The following is a 19,400-nucleotide window of genomic DNA, read 5'->3' as shown; positions in this document are numbered from 1 at the left end:
GCTTATTGAGAGAACAAAAATAAACAGAACTGTTTCCACCAACAGAAGGGTCAGTACCTCAAGGAAACAAATTTGAGATAATAGGCAAAAGAACCAGATGTGAATTGAAGAGATTTAAAGGAAAGAGCGAGGTGTGATTAGAATGCACTGCATGATGGCTGGTGGAGGCAGATTCATTCAAATTTCAAAAGAGGGTATGTTAGTTAAAAAGGACATTATCCTATGTGACATATGGAACACTTATTCTACTGGGGAGTTGAGTTGTAAATATTTTTTTCCCCAAAGCCCATAAAACCTTTAAATAGGCACAACTAGAGGACAATTAAAGCTGTAGGCAGCTCTGCCACATCCTGAGGTGGTTACTCTCCACAAGGTGCAGCACAATGACACAGTGGTTAGCACTGCTGCCTCTCAGTGCCAGGGACCCTGGTTCAATTCACGGCTCGGGTCACTGTCTGTGTGGAGTTTGCACATTCTCCTCATGTCTGCATGGGTTTCCTCCGGGTGCTCTGGTTTCCTCCCACAGTCCAAGATGTGTGGGTTGGGTTGATTGGCCATGCTAAATTGCCTCTTCGTGTCAGGGGGGTTAGCAGGGTAAATATGTGGGCTTACGGGATGGAATTAGTGTCAGTGCAGGCTCGATGGGATGAACTGTAGGGATTCTATGATTCCAGATTAGGATATCTCTGCAAATCCCTGGCTCCCAGCTCAGCCAAGGCTGGATTCTCTTTTCTTTCTCTCTAAAGGGTGTTTGCTTCTCCAACCTCCTTGGGTTTAAATCCCTTCATTGCCTTGTCTGCTTTCAAATCGTTCTTCAATTCGAACAAGGTCGGTGATATTAGTGGGAGCGAGTGGTCTTGATGGGCAGGGAGGAGTACACTGTTGGAGGCCCTGCTCAGGATCTGACAAGTCGGCAAGGACAGCCGAGGGTTCAGGTTCAGTGGGTAGGACAGAATCACAAACTGATGGCAAGATTTGCGACTCTGCGGCAGGAATCAAACTTGCTGGAGAATGAAAGGGCCTCAACCTCGCAGTATTAAATAAATATCTGCCCATGTCAAATGTTTGTGGGTTTGAGCTCCAACTGAGCACGTAATTTGAGCTAACATTTCAATGCCATACTGCGGGAGTACTGTACTGTCAGAGTGCTGTCTTTTTCGCTGACACACCCTCCTGCTCAGATGCAAGTAAAAGCCATACTCAAAGATCAGTTCTTTATATTACATTATATTATATTACATTATAGGAAGGATGCGGAGGCAGTTGTAGATGCGCCTAGTTTGGGGGCGTTTAAGAGATCCGTGGATAGGTTTACGGATGGAAAGGGATTGGTTTAGGTTAGAGGGTCATTGCTTTTTAATTGGTCGGCGCAACATCGTGGGCCGAAGGGCCTGTTCTGCGCTGTAATGTTCTATGTTCTATCTGCCCTTATGTCCCAGTCAGCAACCCTACCTTTAGCAACATTACCCAAAAGAGATGAACTGGCCAATCGCCCTTGTTACTGTTGGTGGAACAGAGGAGACTCAGGAGCAGCAATAGGCCATTCAGCTCTTCGAGCCTGCTCCACCCTTCAATAAGGTCATGACTGAGCGAGCTGCAGTCTTAACACCACTTTGCAGACTGCATCCCTTAAATCCCTCGTCAATCACAAGGCTGTCTCACTCTGCTTTGAATAAATTCAATGACCCAGCCTCTACTGCTTGTTAAAATGGCGGCACGGGCTCGTTGGGCCGAAGGGCCTGTTTCCCATGCTGTGTTGTTCTTTGCTTGCTGGGGAGGAGAGCTGCACAGAACATTGAGCCTCCAGGGAACTTCTCTGCCATTTTAAACAGTAGACCACTTCATAGAATCCCTACAGTACAGTACAGGAGGAGGCCATTTGGCCCATTGATCCTGCACCAACAGCAATCCCACCTGGGCCCTATCCCTGTTTATTTACCCTCCTAATTCCCCCGACACTTATTCTTTAACAGTGGCTCAAAGTTCCAGTTTCTCCCACAAATGGAAAAAAAGCCTCCCGGTATCCACCCAATCAGCATCTCATATGTTTCAATAAGATTGCCTCTCATCCTTCTAAATTTCAGAATGCAGGGATTTGGAGGTGTGCAAACTGGCTGCTGTGAGGGCCTGCAGGGCAACAGTGATGGTAATTCAGAAATAACTGGAATTCTTGGGATGTCCAAACTGTGATAGGTGCTATGTAAATACAAACACACTCGCAGATTAGGACAGCAGACCATGCCCTCTAATCTCATTCTTAATTCCTGCCACAGTGCCAGTACCAACCTCCTTAGAGCTCCATCAGGCGTATACACTCTGGGAGGACCCTGCTCCTTCTCCAGCCTTACAAGTTCATCGATTCCTTTCTGAAGTTGACTTTGTATAGCATTCTGGGAATCAGGACAAAGTATTTCAGAATGAAAATTTATCACAGGCACTCCCAACCTGACGAGAAACAGCTCTCCCCATCTCCTTCCTGCATATTAAAACAAACCCTTCCCCTTCCTCCGACAGTGGGTGGAATGTTCCCATCCCACCCGCCACGGGAATCGAAGCGAGCAGGGAACGGAGCGCAGAAAGGTCCACAGGGAACGGAGCACGGAAAGGTCCGCTGACCTCGGGCGGGATTTTCTGAACTTGGTGCGAACACGGCTGGAAAACCCACCCGATGAGTCAGATTCAGGCTGTAACACAAGCCATGTTGGGCTAAGTTGATTTGGACTTGTGTGAGGTTCCTGTATGATCTCTCTTGGGGACATCTGTGGCTGTACTCCCAGCTTCCATTCTTTATCTAATGGCACCAGTTCTATCACAGCACTCCCTGTCTTGAATCCTCAACTGTCTCATGCTGTCAAATTGTTTGTTCAAGATCAAAGCATACCTTTCCTCAGCTAAAAGTGTTAGCTGTTTGAAGGCCTGAGCAGGCACTATGGGCCAAAGGGTCTTTTTCTCTACTGTAAAACACCATGACTCCACGACTACGACTGAAGCTATCACCTGTTGCAATTTCCACACAATTCTTTTTACCAACTCAATTCCCATTCTGGGCATTAACCTGGGCCAGACTGCACCAGATCAGAGAATTATACAAAGATTTCACCATTTGACTCAGAATCCTGACAGTGCAGAAGAGGCCATTCAGCCCATTAAGCTTGCATCAAATCGCCGAAAGAGTATCCTGCCCAAGCCTTCCCCTCTGCTCTATTCCCATAACCCCATGCAATTGCCATGGTTAATCCATCTAACCTACACAACTTTGGACACTAAGAGGCAATTTAGCACGGCCAATCCACCTAAATGTGCACACTCCACACAGTCACCCAAGGCTGCAATCAAACCAAGGTGGGAGGAAACCAGAGCATCTGGAGGAAACCCATGCAGACATGGGGAGAACACGCAAACTCCACACAGTCACCCAGAGGCTGGAATTGAACCTGAGTCCCTGGCGCTGAGAGGCAACAGTGCTAACCATTCTGTCTACAAGTTCTTGAATATTGACATGGTCGGTGCTTCAACCATTGATGTTTGACGTGCATTTCAAAGCTTAACATTATATATAAAGATTTCTCCTGTACTCTAACTAGAAACTTTTAATCTTATACTTCTGCCCCTCCTGCACGACTCACTGGAAATACTGTTTCATTCTACACTGTCCCACCATAATTTTCAATATTTCTATCCAATCACCTCTGTCCTAATGAAAGTTGCCACTGACTCCAATCCCTACCTGGGCTCACATTTGTTATTTACTTATTGGGAACCACTTCTTCAGACAAAGGGTGGTCAGGGGATGGAACCCTCTCCTGCAAAGGGCAACTGATGCTAGATCAGTTGGTAACTTTAAAACAGAGATTGATAGGTTTTTGTTTGCCTGAGAGCAGGACATGCTGGAAATGGATGCCAGGAGACTCTACCATTCATTGGAAGTCGAGTGCAGTCTACAAGGGGAGGCATTCTCAGGCTAAGGCTTGGCAATGAGGTCCAACTACCCACTCTGAGTTACAGCAGAACGGACTAAAACACTGCAGCTGCGAGTGACAACCTCTCTGAAAACCTAGACAGCATTGCCTCAATGTTCTTTTGAACTCCCTCGTGTTACTTTTTATTTATTCTTCCATGGGACGAGGGAGGCCAGCATTTATTGCCCATCCCTACCTGCCCTTGAGGGGAGTGGCCATTTCAGGAGGGCAGTTTAGCGTCAACCATATTACTGTTCATCTGGAGTCATATGTTGGCCAGATCAGATAAGCCCGCAGATTTTCTTTCCTAAAGGACATTAGTGAACCAGGCGGGGTTTTATGACAATTGGTGATAGTTGCTGTGATGTGATTCGAATCTGTCTCTCCAGGGGATTAGTCTGGGGATAATTAGTCCAGTGATATTCCACTGTACTTCTCCTGTTGCTGGGAGACCGGTTGTTTCTGCTGGGGCGGGGGAATCAAGCAGCAGGACCCCACAGCACCTGACTGGATATCGCTGAAGTGTCAGAGCAGGAAGCAGCCACGTGCACAGCACTATCAGCTGTTATTCTGTACAGAACATATTGCCAGCTTACTTTTACCTTGCCTATGTATTCATATTTATCTAATGAAGAATAAAACTTACAGCAGGAATTGGATAAAACCCATATCCATCCAGTATAATGAGTTTATCCACCATCTCAGAGAAGACTGAACTGAACTGCAAACAAAAGCAGAGGTTAGCTAATCAGAACACAAGAATGAGACTCTGTTATAACTGTCACCAATGCGCTATGTACATGGACACAATTACTCAAATAAATACATAAAGAGCACTATTAAATAAAGAGCAATATATTACAACTCTTAGAATCATAGAATATGGAAGGGGACCATTCAGCTCACCGAGTGTGCATTGATTCTCCAAACAGCATCTTACCCAGGCCCACTCCCCCATCCTATCCCCATAACCACATGCAGTTTACCATGGCCACTTCACCTGATCTGTACACCTTTAGGCTGCGGGAGTAAAACTGAAGCATCCGGAGAAAACCCCCACACAGACACGAGGAGAACGTGCAGACTCCACACAGTGACCCAAGCCGGGAATCGAACCCGGGTCTCTGGTGCTGTGAGGCAGCAGTGCTAACCACTGTACTCCAGAAGAACAATTTCCAGTTGGTTACAGTTGCCTCTTGTGTCGCATTCTCTGACTAATGGACTTCTGTCAAAAAACGAAGTTATGTGGAGAGACCAGGATCTTTCTCTTTAACAGCAGCAAAGATTCGAGGAGTAAATTAAAGTACTGCAGATGCAGACGCAGATGCCTAAAAGTGGTGTCACAGGTAGACAGGGTCGTTGAAGAGTGCTTTTGGAACACTGGCCTTTATAAATCAAAGTATTGAGTATAAGAGTTGGAATGTTATGGTGAGGTTGTATAAGACATTGGTGAGGCTGAATTTAGAGTATTGTGTGCAGTTTTGGTCACCTAGTTACAGGAAGGATATTAATAAGGTTGAAAGAGTGCAGAGAAGGTTTACAAGGGTGTTGCTGGGACTTGAGAAACTGAGTTACAGAGAGAGATTGGATAGGTTAGGACTTTATTCCCTGGAGCGTAGAAGAACGAGGGGAGATTTGATAGAGGTGTATAAAATTACGATGGGTATAGATAGAGTGAATGCAAGCAGGCTTTTTCCACTGAGGTTGGGGAGAAAAAAACTAGAGGACATGGGTTAAGGGTGAAGGGTGAAAAGTTTAAAGGGAATATTAGGAGGGGCTTCGTCACACAGAGTGGTGGGAGTGTGGAATGAGCTGCCAGATGAAGTGGTAAATGCGGGGTCACTTTTAACATTTAAGAAAAACTTGGACAGGTTCATGGATGAGAGGGGTGTGGAGGGATATGGTCCAGGTGCAGGTCAGTGGGACTAGGCAGAAAAATGGTTCGGCACAGACAAGAAGGGCCAAAAGGCCTGTTTCTGTGTTGTAAAGTTCAATGGCTCTATGCTGGAAATCTGAAATAAAAATGGAAAACACTGGATAAATTCAGCAGATTGGGCAGCATCCGGATAGGCAGAAACACAGTTAACTTTTCCAAGTCCAATACGACTCTTCTTTTTTCAACAGGATAAAACCCAGCACATTCCTACCTCTCTTCAGTTCTGAAGAGTTATACTAAACTTGAAACATTAACCATTTCTCTGTTCACACACACAGCCTCACCTGAATTTTCCCAACACTTCTGTCCTTAGTTACAAATTACAACTGATGGGCAAATGAACCAGTGATGGCATGGCCATTTTTATTCATTCGCAGGTCTTGGGTGTCACTAGCTAGGCCACTTTTATTATTGCCTATCTCTAATTGCCCTTGAGAAGGTGGTGGTGAGCTGCCTTCTTGAACCACTGCAGTCCACATGGTGCAGGTACACCCTCAGTGCTGTTAGGAAGGCAGTTCCAGGATTCTGATCCAGCTGCAGTGAAGGAATAGCGATGTATTTCCAAGTCAGGATGGTTTTGGATGGGGGATTTCATGGTACAGCCACATATCTGCAAATTGTGATCTGGAATGGGCTGCCTGAAAGGGCGGTGGAAACAAATTCAGACATAACTTTCAAAAGAGAATTGCATAAATCATAGGTCCACCGTGTCTGCACCGACTACAATCCCACCCAGGCCCTATGCCCATATGTTTACCCTGCTGGTCAGCCTGAGATTAACGACCATTTAGCATTGATCAATCCACCTGAGCTGCACATCTTTGGAAAGCGGGAGGAAACCGGACTATCCAGAAGAAACCCACGCAGATTTGGGGAGAATGTGCAAACTCCACAGTGTCACCTGGTGGTTGGAACTGAACCCGGATCCCTGGCACTGTCAGGCAGCAATGCTAACCACTGTGTCACCATGCAGCCAAAGTGCAGAGCTATGGGGAAAGAGCACGAGAATGGGACTGAATAGTTAGCTCTGCCAAAGAGCCAGCACAGACTAACGGACTGAATGGCTTCCTTCTGTATCATTCTATGATTTAGATAGTGTTCACATCATCTGACGTACTGATGCGAGAAAATTTCCACTAGTAAATGCTGCTGCTGCTGCCCCCAGGTGTTCTCTATTTACAAAACCTCAGAGTTCAAAACGATCTAACAAAAAACTGCACTGCCTCAGGCAGACTGTTCTGTGTATTATTTGTTTATCTGGGTCTGTTCCCACAGCCAGCTGGACAGCTTGTCAATCTTCATTTGAATCACCCACTTAATCACCTGGAATAAACGCTGAGGGCAAAACCAAACTCAACAACCCACAGTAGGACAGATCAAGAGCACTGCCTTTCCACCCTCAGGGTTTCCTGGGTCACCCGCAGTCCCAGACTCTGAAAAAAACTGAGCAATTTCGACAACGCATGATGGTTATTACGCCACAGGTACTATATGGCAATAAAAGCATGTTAGTGCAAGAAACAGAAAGGACAATTACAAAATTAAACCACAGCTTTATAATCTGCAGCTCATTTTAAAATGGTTAAAGTCTCAGCACTTACGAGGGCTGCAACATTTCCCCCTGAAAAAGAATCGTGAAGAACACATTAATAGCTGAAACAGAATTAGCTGGCGTTTACAGCAGAGAAATGTTTGGCTCCACTGGCATCATGCTGGCATTTATATTCCACAAGAATCTTCTCCCAACCCCTCCTCATCAAGTATCATTATATCAGATAATCATTCGGTAAGACAGAACTTGAATATTACTGAAATAAACGGACATGCTGTCAAAGCTTGGTGTCTTGTACTCATCAGGACAGCTCACATGAAATCACCAATAGCGAAGAGAACAACATTGCATCCTGCATAAGAAGAATGTGCTGATTGGTTGGCAAGTGGCTACCGATTGGCAGAGCGCTGCCATGGGGAATACAGCATGGAACAATTAACTGTTTGATGTCTCACCTGAGGTTATGATTCATTTGTGAGGCATGGGCATCGCTACCTAGTCATAGAACATAGAACATTACAGCGCAGAACAGGCCCTTCGGCCCACGATGTTGCACCGACCAGTTACAAAAACAATGACCCACTAGCCTATACCAATCCCTTTTCGTCCATAAACCTATCCACAGATCTCTTAAACGCCCCCAAACTAGGCGCATTTACAACTGCAGCAGGCAGGGCATTCCAATCCCTCACCACCCGCTGGGTAAAGAACCTACCCCTGACATCCGTCCTGTAGCTACCCCCCCTTAATTTAAAGCCATGCCCCCTCGTGCTAGCTTTCTCCATCCGAGGAAAAAGGCTATCACTATCCACCCTATCTAAACCTCTAATCATCTTATATGTTTCAATAAGATCCCCTCTTAGCCGCCTTCTTTCCAACGAAAACAACCCTAAATCCCTCAGTCTCTCCTCATAGGACCTCCCCACCATACCAGGCAACATCCTAGTAAACCTCCTCTGCACTCTCTCCAAAGCCTCCACATCCTTCTTGTAATGTGGGGACCAGAACTGCACACAATACTCCAAGTGCGGCCGCACCAGAGTAGTGTACAGTTGCAACATGACGCTGCGACTCCTAAATTCAATCCCCCTACCAATAAACGCCAAGACACCGTACGCCTTCTTAACAACCTTATCTACTTGATTCCCAACTTTCAGGGATCTATGTATACATACACCTAGATCCCTCTGTTCATCCACACTATTCAAAGTCCTCCCGTTAGCCCTATACTCGACACATCTGTTGCTCCTACCAAAGTGAATTACCTCACACTTCTCCGCATTAAATTCCATCTGCCACCTCTCGGCCCAGCTCTGCAACCTATCTAAGTCTCCCTGCAGACTATGACACCCTTCCTCACAATCTACCACACCTCCGACTTTGGTGTCATCAGCAAATTTACTAATCCACCCAACTATACCCTCATCCAGATCATTAATAAAGATTACAAACAACAGTGGCCCCAAAAACAGATCCCTGAGGCACACCACTCGTAACCGAACTCCATGATGAATATTTACCATCAACCACCACCCTCTGTCTCCTATCTGATAGCCAATTCCTGATCCAACTTCCTAGATTACCCACAATCCCATACATCTGCATTTTCTGCAGAAGCCTACCATGGTGAACCTTATCGAACGCCTTACTAAAATCCATATATACCACATCAACTGCCTTGCCCCCATCCACCTCTTTGGTCACCTTCTCAAAAAACTCAATAAGGTTAGTAAGGCACGACCTACCTGCTACAAAACCATGCTGACTATTTCTAATCAATTCATTACACTCCAAATAACTATAAATCCTATCCCTAATAATTTTTTCTAAAACCTTGCCCACAACAGAAGTAAGACTCACCGGTCTATAATTGCCGGCAAAGTCTCTGTTCCCCTTCTTAAACAATGGGACAACATTCGCTATCCTCCAATCCTCCGGGACTACACCAGAGACCAATGACGACCTGAAGATCAGAGCCAGAGGCTCTGCAATCACCTCTCTAGCCTCCCAGAGAATCCTAGGGTAGATCCCATCCGGACCAGGGGACTTATCTATTTTCAGCCCCTCAAGAATATCCAGCACATCCCCCTTATCAACCGTAATACTGTCTATTTTACACCCCTGCAACCCAGTGTCCTCCTCAGCTATATTCATGTCCCCCTGCGTGAACACCGAAGAGAAATATTGGTTCAATGCTTCTCCAATCTCCTCCGGTTCCACACACAACTTCCCTCTGCTGTCTGTAACTGGCCCTAATCTTGCCCTGACCAACCTTCTGTTCCTGACATACCTATAGAACGCCTTAGGATTCTCCTTAATCCTATCAGCCAAAGTCTTCTCATGTCCTCTTTTAGCCCTTCTTAACTCACTCTTCAACTCCCTCCTAGCCAATCTAAAGCTTTCTAGTGCACTACCTGAGCCCTCAAATCTCATCCGAACATAAGCCTCCTTTTTCTTTTTAACCATCGACTCAACTCTTTTAGTGCACCACGGTTCCCTAGATCTACCAGTTCCTCCATGCCTGACAAGGACATACCTATCAAGGACTCGCAGTAGCTGCTCCTTGAAAAAACTCCACATTTCGGACGTTCCCAGTCCCTGTAATCTCCTAGTCCAATCTATGCTTCCTAATTCACTCCTAATAGCCTCATAATTACCCTTACCCCAGCTAAAACTACTGGCCCGAGGTTCATGCCTATCCCTTCCCATCACTAAGGTGAACGTAACCGAATTGTGGTCACTATCACCAAAATGCACACCAACTTCCAAGTCTAGCACCTGGTCTGGCTCATTTCCCAGCACCAAATCCAATATAGCCTCACCTCTAGTTGGCCTATCTACATACTGAGTCAAAAAACCTTCCTGCACGCTTTGTACAAACACTGGCCCCTCTAACGAGCTAGAACTATAGCAATTCCAATCAATATTCGTAAAGTTAAAGTCCCCAAATGGTCAGCATTTATTGCCCATTCCTTAGTTGCCCTTGGAGGGCAGTTGAGAGTGAACCACATTGCTGTGGCTCTGTGGTCACATGTAGGCCAGAAAGGGTGAGGACAGCAGATTTCCTTCCCTAAAGGACATCAGTGAACCAGATGGGTTTTTCCACCAATCTACAATGGTTTCATGGTCATCAGTAGATTCTTAATTCCAGATATTTTTTACTGAATTCAAATTCCACGAGCTGCCGTGGGGTGATTCGAACCCTGCTCCCCAGAACATTCGCACCATTAGAAGAACAGCACCTCTGCCCCTGCAGTACTCCCCTCAGTTCTGCACTGAGAATGTCAGTGTGAATTATGTGCTCAATTCTCTTAGTGGGGCCTGAACCTGGAATCTTCCGATTCACTTGAAATGTACGTATTCTGCTGGTCTCTCAGCCCACTTCACCTGAAGACTACATGCGATTTGGATGTACAGCGACACACAGTAGTGTATTTAGGATGTCCACTTACCCATGCTGTGGCCTAAAATGCTGAATCTATTCCAGTTCAAGGCTGTAATAAGAAAATGAAATAAGATTAGAAACACAGCAGAAGCTTTAATTTCTCATTAATTTCCAGTCTCCCCTCCAGCTAATTTTAACTCCTCACCAAGACCAAGGTCCATAGATTTTTAAAATTCATTTTATGGGATGTGAACATCACTGACTAGGTCAGAATTTATTGCCCAACCCTCGTTGCCCTTCAGTAGGTACTGTGATGTGCCTTCTTGAACAGCTGCAGTACCTGAGGTACGATCTTGCTGTTAGGGAGGAAATTCCAGGATTTTGACCAGTGACAGTGAAGGAACAGCGATATATTTCCAAGTCAGGATGGCGAATGACTCAGTGGTGTTCCCAAATATTTGCTGCCCTTCTAGATGGTAGTGGTCATGAGTTTGGAAGGTTCTGCCTAAGGAATCTTGGTGAGTTTCTGCAGTGCCACTGGAGGGATTGAATGCTTGTAAAAGTGGCAACAATCAAGCTTTGCCCTGCATGGTGTTGAGCTTCTGGAGTGTTACTGGAGCTGCACTCATCCAGGCAAGCAGATGATATTCCGTCACATTCCTGACTTGTACCTTGTAGATGGTGGACACACTCTGCGGAGTTAGGAGATGGGTTACGTGCCACAGGATTCCTAGCCCTTGACCTGCTCTGGTAACCACAATATTTATATGGTTAGTCTAGTTCAGTTTTTGGTCAACGGTAACCCCCAGGATGGTGACAGCATATTTTCCAGCACCTTGGTTGGAGCCTTTTTGAAGAGCACTGCTGGATCTTTTCCATCCATCCGAGAGAGCAGAAAGGCATTTCAAATCTCCGACAGTACAGTGCCTTATCGTATCAGCCTGGACTATGGGCTGAAGTTTTCCCAGCTCAGGTAGGAGTTAAAGATCCATCTCATTATTCAAAGACAAGCAGTGGAGATCTCCTTGATGTCACAGCCACGTTATCCCTCAGCGAACATCACTAAAGAAAACATTATCTGGTCATTAAGTTGCTAGGTTTGTGGTGTATTCCTTGCCCTGTGGAGATTCAATGCCTTTACAACCATGACTTGGAAAGGCGAGGACTGATTAGGGATAGTCAGCACAGCTTTGAGTGGCAAATTATGTCATACAAATGTGATAGTTTTCTAAGGGGTGACTAAGAAAATAGTTGAAGGCAGTGGAGCAGATATTGTTTACCCGGACTTTAGTAAGGCCTTCAACACGGCACTGCAAGGTAGATTGATCAGTAAAGTTAGATCATATGGGATCCAGAGAGAACTAGCCAATTGGATACAAAATTGACTTCCCTGATAGCCAAGTTCCGCACACATGAGGACGGTCTCAACAAGGATCTTGGGTTCATGTCGCACTATCTGTAACCCCCATGACTTGCCTGGGTTTGCAAAACCTCACTTACTGTCCTGTCTGGAGACAATACACATCTCGTTAACCTGTGATCAGTGCTCCTTCCACTCACATTGTCGGCCACTTTAAGACTTGAACAGCAGGTTAGGTGTAAAGATTCGCATTCTAATCAGTAATCTGTAAACTGTCTGTGCTTTATATGCTCTGTCTGAGGCCAGAACTCTCCATTCACCTGACGAAGGGACTAACCTGAAAGCTAGTGAGTTTACTATCAAATAAATCAGTTGGACTTAAACCTGGCGTTGTCAGACTTTTTACTGTGTTTTCCCAGTAGGAGACAGGGGGTGGCAGTAGAGGGTTGTGTTTCAGACTGTAGGCCTGTGACTAGCAGTATAGTAAGAAGTCTGACAACACCAGGTTTAAGTCCAACCAATTTATTTGATAGCAAACTCACAAGCTTTCGAGGTTAAACTCTTCGTCAGGTGAATGGAGAGTTCTGGCCTCAGACAGAGCATACTAAGAACAGTTTACAGATTACTGATTAGAATGCGAGTTGCCCCGATCAATAATCAATAATCTGTAAACTGTCTGCGCTTTATATGCTCTGTCTGAGGCCAGAACTCTCCATTCCTTTTTTTCCCAAAAATATACTTTATTCATAAAAATCTCAAATAAACTATTGAAAATCTACATGGCTTTCAATTGCAAACAATGCAGAATCAAAACATTTTTACACATTTATACAAATTACATTTATACAAATTTCAACACTTAAAATTATATACATGCCTCAATAGATTATTGTGTGCTGTTAGTGCTCAGATTGGCACACAGTTACGCAGGTCGAGGGTATTCTGCAGTTCCTGGGCCCTCGGTCTGCCTCCGTTAAAAGGCCTTACAGTGTGGCCTTTCCCCATTGTGCCTTTGCGGCGGCTGCCCCAAGCTTCAGCCCGTCCCTCAGCACGTAGTCCTGGACCTTGGAATGTGCCAGTCTGCAACACTCGGTCGAGGACAGTTCTTTCAGCTGGAAGATCAGCAAGTTTCGGGCGGACCAAAGTGCGTCCTTCACCAAGTTGATGACCTTCCAGCAGCAGTTGATATTTGTCTCGGTGTGCGTTCCCGGAAACAGCCCATAGAGCACAGAGCCCTGCGTCACCGAGCTGCTCGGGACGAACCTCGACAAATACCACTGCATCTCGCTCCAGACCTTCTTTGCAAAGGCACATTCCACAAGGAGGTGTGCGACCGTCTCGTCAGCCCCGCAGCCGCTTCGAGGGCAGCGTGCAGTGATGTTGAGACCTCGAGCGTGCATAAAGGATCTGACGGGGAGTGCCCTTCTCACCAACAGCCAAGCCAGATCTTGGTGCTTGTTTGTCAGTTCTGGTGATGAGGCGTTCTGCCAGATGACACTGACAGTCTGCTCAGGGAACCATCCGACAGGATCCGCCGTCTCCTTTTCTCTCAGGGCCCCAAGGACGTTACGCGCTGACCACTGCTTAATCGCCTTGTGGTCAAAGGTGTGTTTGCGGAAAAATTTCTCCACGAAGGACAGGTGCTGCGGTACGGTCCAACTACTCGGAGCGTTCTGCGGCAGTGTGGCCAGACCCATCCTTCGCAACACTCGGGACAGGTAGAACCTCAAAAAGTAGTGGCACTTGCTATTAGTGTACCGAGGATCTACGCACAGCTTGATGCAGCCGCACACAAAGGTAGCCATCAGGATGAGGGCGGCGTTGGGAACGTTTTTCCCTCCGTTCTCTGGAGATTTGTGCATCGTCTCCCTCCGGACGCGATCCATCTTTGATCTCCAGATAAATTTGAAGATGGCCTGCGTCACTGCTGCAGCGCAGGATTTGGGGATAGGCCACACCTGCGCCACGTACAACAACACAGACAGCACCTCACACCGGATCACCAGGTTTTTCCCTGTCATGGAGAGCGAGCGTTGCTCCCACAAGCCGAGTTTCTGCCTGGCTTTGGCGATGCGCTCCTCCCAGTTTTTGATGCATGCCCCTGCCGCTCCGAACCATATCCCCAGCACCTTCAGGTACTCTGCCCTGACGGTGAAGGGGACAAAGGATTTGTCGGCCCAGTTCCCAAAGAACATGGCCTCGCCCTTACCCTGGTTGGGACTGTATGACCTGAAGCCGACAGACAGCACGGCCTCCCAGTCTTTCCTGTCGTCTATCACGCAGGTCTTAGACGACGGCGAGCGGGACAGCCTGGAGAGACCGATGCCTCTGGAAGAGCTGACCAAGGCCGTCGAGTCCTTGCAGAAGGGTAAAACTCCCGGAAGCGACGGCTTACCGGCGGAGTTTTACTCGGCGTTGTGGGACTTGACGGGCCCGGACCTCCTGGAAGTATACGAGAGTATGCTCCTGGAGGGCAGGATGTCAGAATCCATGAGGAAAGGCATCATTACCCTCATCTACAAGCAGAAGGGGGAGAGGGAAGAAATTCAGAATTGGCGACCCATTTCACTATTGAACGTGGATTACAAAATTCTGGCCAAGGTCATCGCCAACCGGGTCAAGTCTGCTCTGGGGTCAGTAATCCATCCTGATCAAACCTGTGCTGTACCCGGCAGGAAGATCTCTGACAGCCTGGCGCTACTCAGGGACACGATCGCCTACGTGCAGGACAGGCAGGTGGATACGTGCCTCATCAGCCTCGACCAGGAGAAGGCGTTTGACAGAATATCGCACAGCTACATGATGGATGTGCTCTCCAAAATGGGTTTTGGGGAGGGAATCTGCAATTGGATCCGACTGCTCTACACAGACATCAGTAGCGCAGTCTCAGTCAACGGGTGGGAAACAGATAGCTTCCAAATCAGGTCTGGAGTCAGACAGGGCTGCCCTCTCTCCTCCATCCTTTTTGTGTGTTGCATTGAACCCTTTGCCCAGGCCCTCAGAAGCGACCCAGGCATCAAAGGGGTGACAATCCCAGGCAGCGGAGGCACGCAGGTCAAAGCCTCCCTGTACATGGATGACGTGGCTGTCTTCTGCTCAGACCCCTTGTCTGTTCGCAGGCTCCTCCAGGTCTGCGAGCAGTTCGAGCTGGCCTCGGGAGCCAAAGTCAACCAGGGTAAGAGCCAGAACTCTCCATTCACCTGACAAAGAGTTTAACCTCGAAAGCTTGTGAGTTTACTATCAAATAAATCGGTTGGACTTTAATCTGGTGTTGTCAGGCTTCTTACTGTGTTTACCCCAGTCCAACACCGCAACTCCACATCATGACTAGCAGTATGCCACAGGAGTTGGTGCTGGGTCCACTGCTGTTTATCATTTATACAACAATTTGAACATGAAGATAGTAACCATGCCTTCTAAGTTTATAGATGACACAAAAATTGATGGTGCAGTAGATAGGGAAGGTTACCTAACACTACAACTAGATCTTGATCAACTGGGCCAGTAGGCCTAGGAACGGTAGATGGAATTCAGATAAATGTGAGATGTTGCAGTTTGGCAAGACAAATCACGGCGGAATTTACACAATTAAGGGTAGGGCCCTGGGGAATGTTGTCGAACAGGGAGTCCTGGTGTTGCAGGTACATAGCTCCTTGAAAGTGGCGTCACAGGTAGACAGGGTGGTGAAGGCGGCATTTGGCACACTTGCCTTCATAGCACTGGGTCCAGGAGTTTGGACATTATGTTACTACTATACAAGACATTGGTCAAGCCAATGGAGCATATCTTACAATTCTGGTCGCCCTACTATAGGAAGGAAGTTAGTGAACTGGAAATTTACAAGGATGTTACGGAAGATTTGAATTATGAGAGGCTGGATTGGGGAAGGCGGGGTGATTTTCCCCTGGAGTGTAGGAGGATGAGGGGTGACCTTATATAGAGGTTTATAAAATCATGAGGGGCATAGACAAGGTAAATAGCCAAGGTCTTTTCCCCAGGGTAGGAGAGTCCAAAACCAGAAATGAGAGGGGAAAGGTTTGAAAGAGACAAGAGAGGCAACCTTTTCACATGGAGGGAATGAGCTGCCAGAGGTGGTGGCAGAGGCGGGTACAATTACAACATTTTAAAAACTTTTGGACAGGGACACAGATGGGAAAGGTTTAGAGGGATATGGGCCAAACACAGACTGGTTCAGTTTAGAAAACCTGGTTGGTATGGATGAGTTAGGCCAAAGGGCCCGTTTCTAGGCTGTATATCTCTTTACTGCATGTCAGAGGTACCTCAGTGATATTACAACACTTTGGGATGTCCTGGGTTTGTGAAAGACACAATATAAATGCAAATCCATTTGGTCCAGGCCTCTGGATAGCCAGACCAGTGGCACAGCCACATTACTGTAACATGTGCTGGGATAATCATCCTCTGGTACCTCATCAAAGCAGACTTGCTTCATGTCTGAACCTTGACCATCATAACAATACAAACCAATGACAACTGTCCACTTCCCTAGTGATCAAAAGTTGACTGATTTTCCCAAACCCATCAGCACAGAAAGTGGTTTGACTCTGAGTTCTGCCAATCTGCATGCCTCAGCAACATCAAAGTAAAAAGTCTGACAACACCAGGTTTTAGTCCAACCGATTTATTTGATAATAGACTCACAAGCTTTCGGGGTTAGTCCCTTCGTCAGGTAAATCGGTTGGACTAAAACCTGGTGTTGTCAGACTTTTTACTGTGTTTACGCCAGTCCAACGCCGGCATACCCACATCATGAGCAACATCAAAACAGAATGCTGAAAATCTGAAATAATGATAAAAAATACTGGAACAGCCCAGCAAAATGCTGCTTTCAGACATGCTGATCTTTACTCTGCTATTAACATCAACCCTGGATCAAAGCTCTAGTTGTTAATACAATCATAACCACTTCCTTTGTTTTATGTTCCATGATCAATTGGGCCAGTGGGCTGACAAATGATAAGAACATAAGAACATAAGAAATAGGAGCAGGAGTAGGCCATCTAGCCCTTCGAGCCTGCCCCGCCATTCAATAAGATCATGGCTGATCTGTTGTGGCTCAGTTCCACTTTCCCGCCCTCTCCCCATAACCCTTAATCCCCTCTCTTATCAAGAACCCATCAACCCGCTTCTTAAAAATATTTAGCGAGGCAGCCTCCACCACTTCAACGGGCAGAGAATTCCAGAGATTCACCACCCTTTGAGTGAAGAAGTTCCTCCTCAACTCCGTTCTAAACCGCCTCCCCTTTATCTTGAGGCTGTGCCCCCTAGTCCTACTGTCTTTTTTGAGCGGGAAGAGTCTCTCCACCTCTATCCTATCCATCCCATTCATCATCTTATACGTCTCAATGAGATCTCCCCTCATTCTTCTAAACTCTAACGAGTACAAGCCTAGTTTATTCAGCCTCTCCTCATAGCTCAATCCCCTCAACTCCGGTATCAGCCTAGTAAACCTCCTCTGCACTCCCTCCAGGGCCAAAATATCCTTGCGCAGGTGCGGCGCCCAAAACTGCACACAGTACTCCAGCTGCGGCCTCACCAATGCCCTATACAGCTGCAGCAAGACCTCCCTACTTTTATATTCAATCCCCTTCGCTATGAAGGCCAGCATCCCATTCGCCTTCCTGACCACCTGCTGCACCTGCAAGCTGGGTTTTTGCGACTCATGCACAAGGACCCCGAGGTCCCTCTGCACCGTCGCCTGCTGCAGTTTTTCGCCACGTAAGTAATAGTCCTTCCTACCATTCTTCCTACCAAAGTGGACCACCTCACACTTGCCAACATTAAATTCCATTTGCCATTTCCTGGCCCATTCGCCCAGCCTATCTAGATCCTTCTGCAGACTCTCCACACCCTCCGCACAATTTGCCTTTCCCCCAATCTTGGTGTCATCAGCAAATTTCGACACCCTGCACTCGGTTCCCTCCTCCAGATCATCTATATAAATGGTAAATAGCTGAGGCCCCAGCACCGACCCCTGGGGCACCCCACTAGTCACCAACCGCCAATCCGAATAGCACCCGTTGACCCCCACTCTCTGCCTCCTATTTGACAACCAATCCTCTATCCACGCTAACACCCTACCCCCAACTCCATGTCCCCTGACCTTCTGCAATAACCTCTTGTGAGGTACCTTGTCAAACGCCTTCTGAAAATCCAGAAAGACCACATCCACCGGCTCTCCTCTATCCACTGCCCTAGACACATCCTCATAGAACTCCAGTAAATTTGTCAGACACGACTTCCCTTTAATGAAACCGTGTTGCGTCTGCCCTATCAAGCAATTCCCTTCAAGATGCCTCGCAATTTCCTCCTTAATGACGGATTCTAACATTTTACCTACCACAGACGTTAAACTAACCGGCCTATAATTCCCCGCCTTTTGCCTGGCACCCTTCTTAAACAACGGCGTAACATTAGCCGTTTTCCAATCTTCCAGCACTTCCCCGGAATCCAGCGACGTCTGGAAAATAACCACCAAGGCATCCACTATCACCTCCGCCATTTCTTTCAGAACCCTCGGATGCATTCCATCCGGTCCTGGGGACTTGTCCACAATCAGCCCCTCCAGTCTGTCGAGCACCACCTCTCTAGTAACAGTAATGTCATTAAGACCCTCCATTCCTACCACCTTTCCATCGCTAACACCCGGCAAATTATTCACGTCCTCCTCCGTGAAGACAGAAACAAAAAAGTTATTCAAGACCTTAGCCATATCCCCATCCCCTACCACTAGCTCCCCTTTCTCATCCTCTAAAGGACCAACGTTCACCCTAGCCAGCCTCTTCCTTTTTATATATTTATAAAAACTCTTGCTATCCTTTTTTATATTAAGTGCTAGCCCAGCCTCATAGCTTCTCCTACCCTCCTTTATCAACTTCTTTGTCAATCTTTGTTGACATTTAAACCTTTCCCAATCCTCTTCTCGCCCACTACTCTTAGCTACTCTAAATTCCTCCGCTTTTAATTTAACACTTTCCTTCACCTCCTTCGTTATCCACGGCTTATTACCTCTCTTCCTACTGTCCTTTCTAACCATCGGAATAAATTTCTGCTGAGCACCAAGAAAGATCTCCTTAAAGATCCTCCACTGCTCCTCAGCAGACCTACCTTCCAACGCACTCCCCCAGTCCACATTCGCCAATTCTTCTCTCATCCTACCATACTCCCCTCTATTCAAACAAAGGACG

General features: G+C 46.8%; 1 protein-coding gene across 1 annotated transcript in view; it reads right to left on the bottom strand.

Annotated features, from left to right (window-relative positions):
• The window catches only part of serhl (serine hydrolase like), a 56,506-nt gene that overhangs the window by 22,859 nt on the left and 14,247 nt on the right, over nucleotides 1–19,400 (bottom strand). The window contains exons 5-8 of the mRNA XM_080217409.1: nucleotides 10,900–10,941; nucleotides 7,497–7,516; nucleotides 4,606–4,680; nucleotides 2,287–2,390 (exon numbers count right to left, since the gene is read on the bottom strand). Coding sequence (XP_080073535.1) covers nucleotides 2,287–2,390; nucleotides 4,606–4,680; nucleotides 7,497–7,516; nucleotides 10,900–10,941 — 241 coding nt within the window. The remainder of the gene's footprint in view (nucleotides 1–2,286; nucleotides 2,391–4,605; nucleotides 4,681–7,496; nucleotides 7,517–10,899; nucleotides 10,942–19,400) is intronic.

Source organism: Carcharhinus amblyrhynchos, chromosome 35 (assembly GCF_965287045.1).
Source record: "Carcharhinus amblyrhynchos chromosome 35, sCarAmb.v2.hapA, whole genome shotgun sequence".
In the NCBI taxonomy this organism is placed as follows: Eukaryota; Metazoa; Chordata; class Chondrichthyes; order Carcharhiniformes; family Carcharhinidae; genus Carcharhinus; species Carcharhinus amblyrhynchos.
This window is presented reverse-complemented; position numbering and strand designations above follow the sequence as displayed.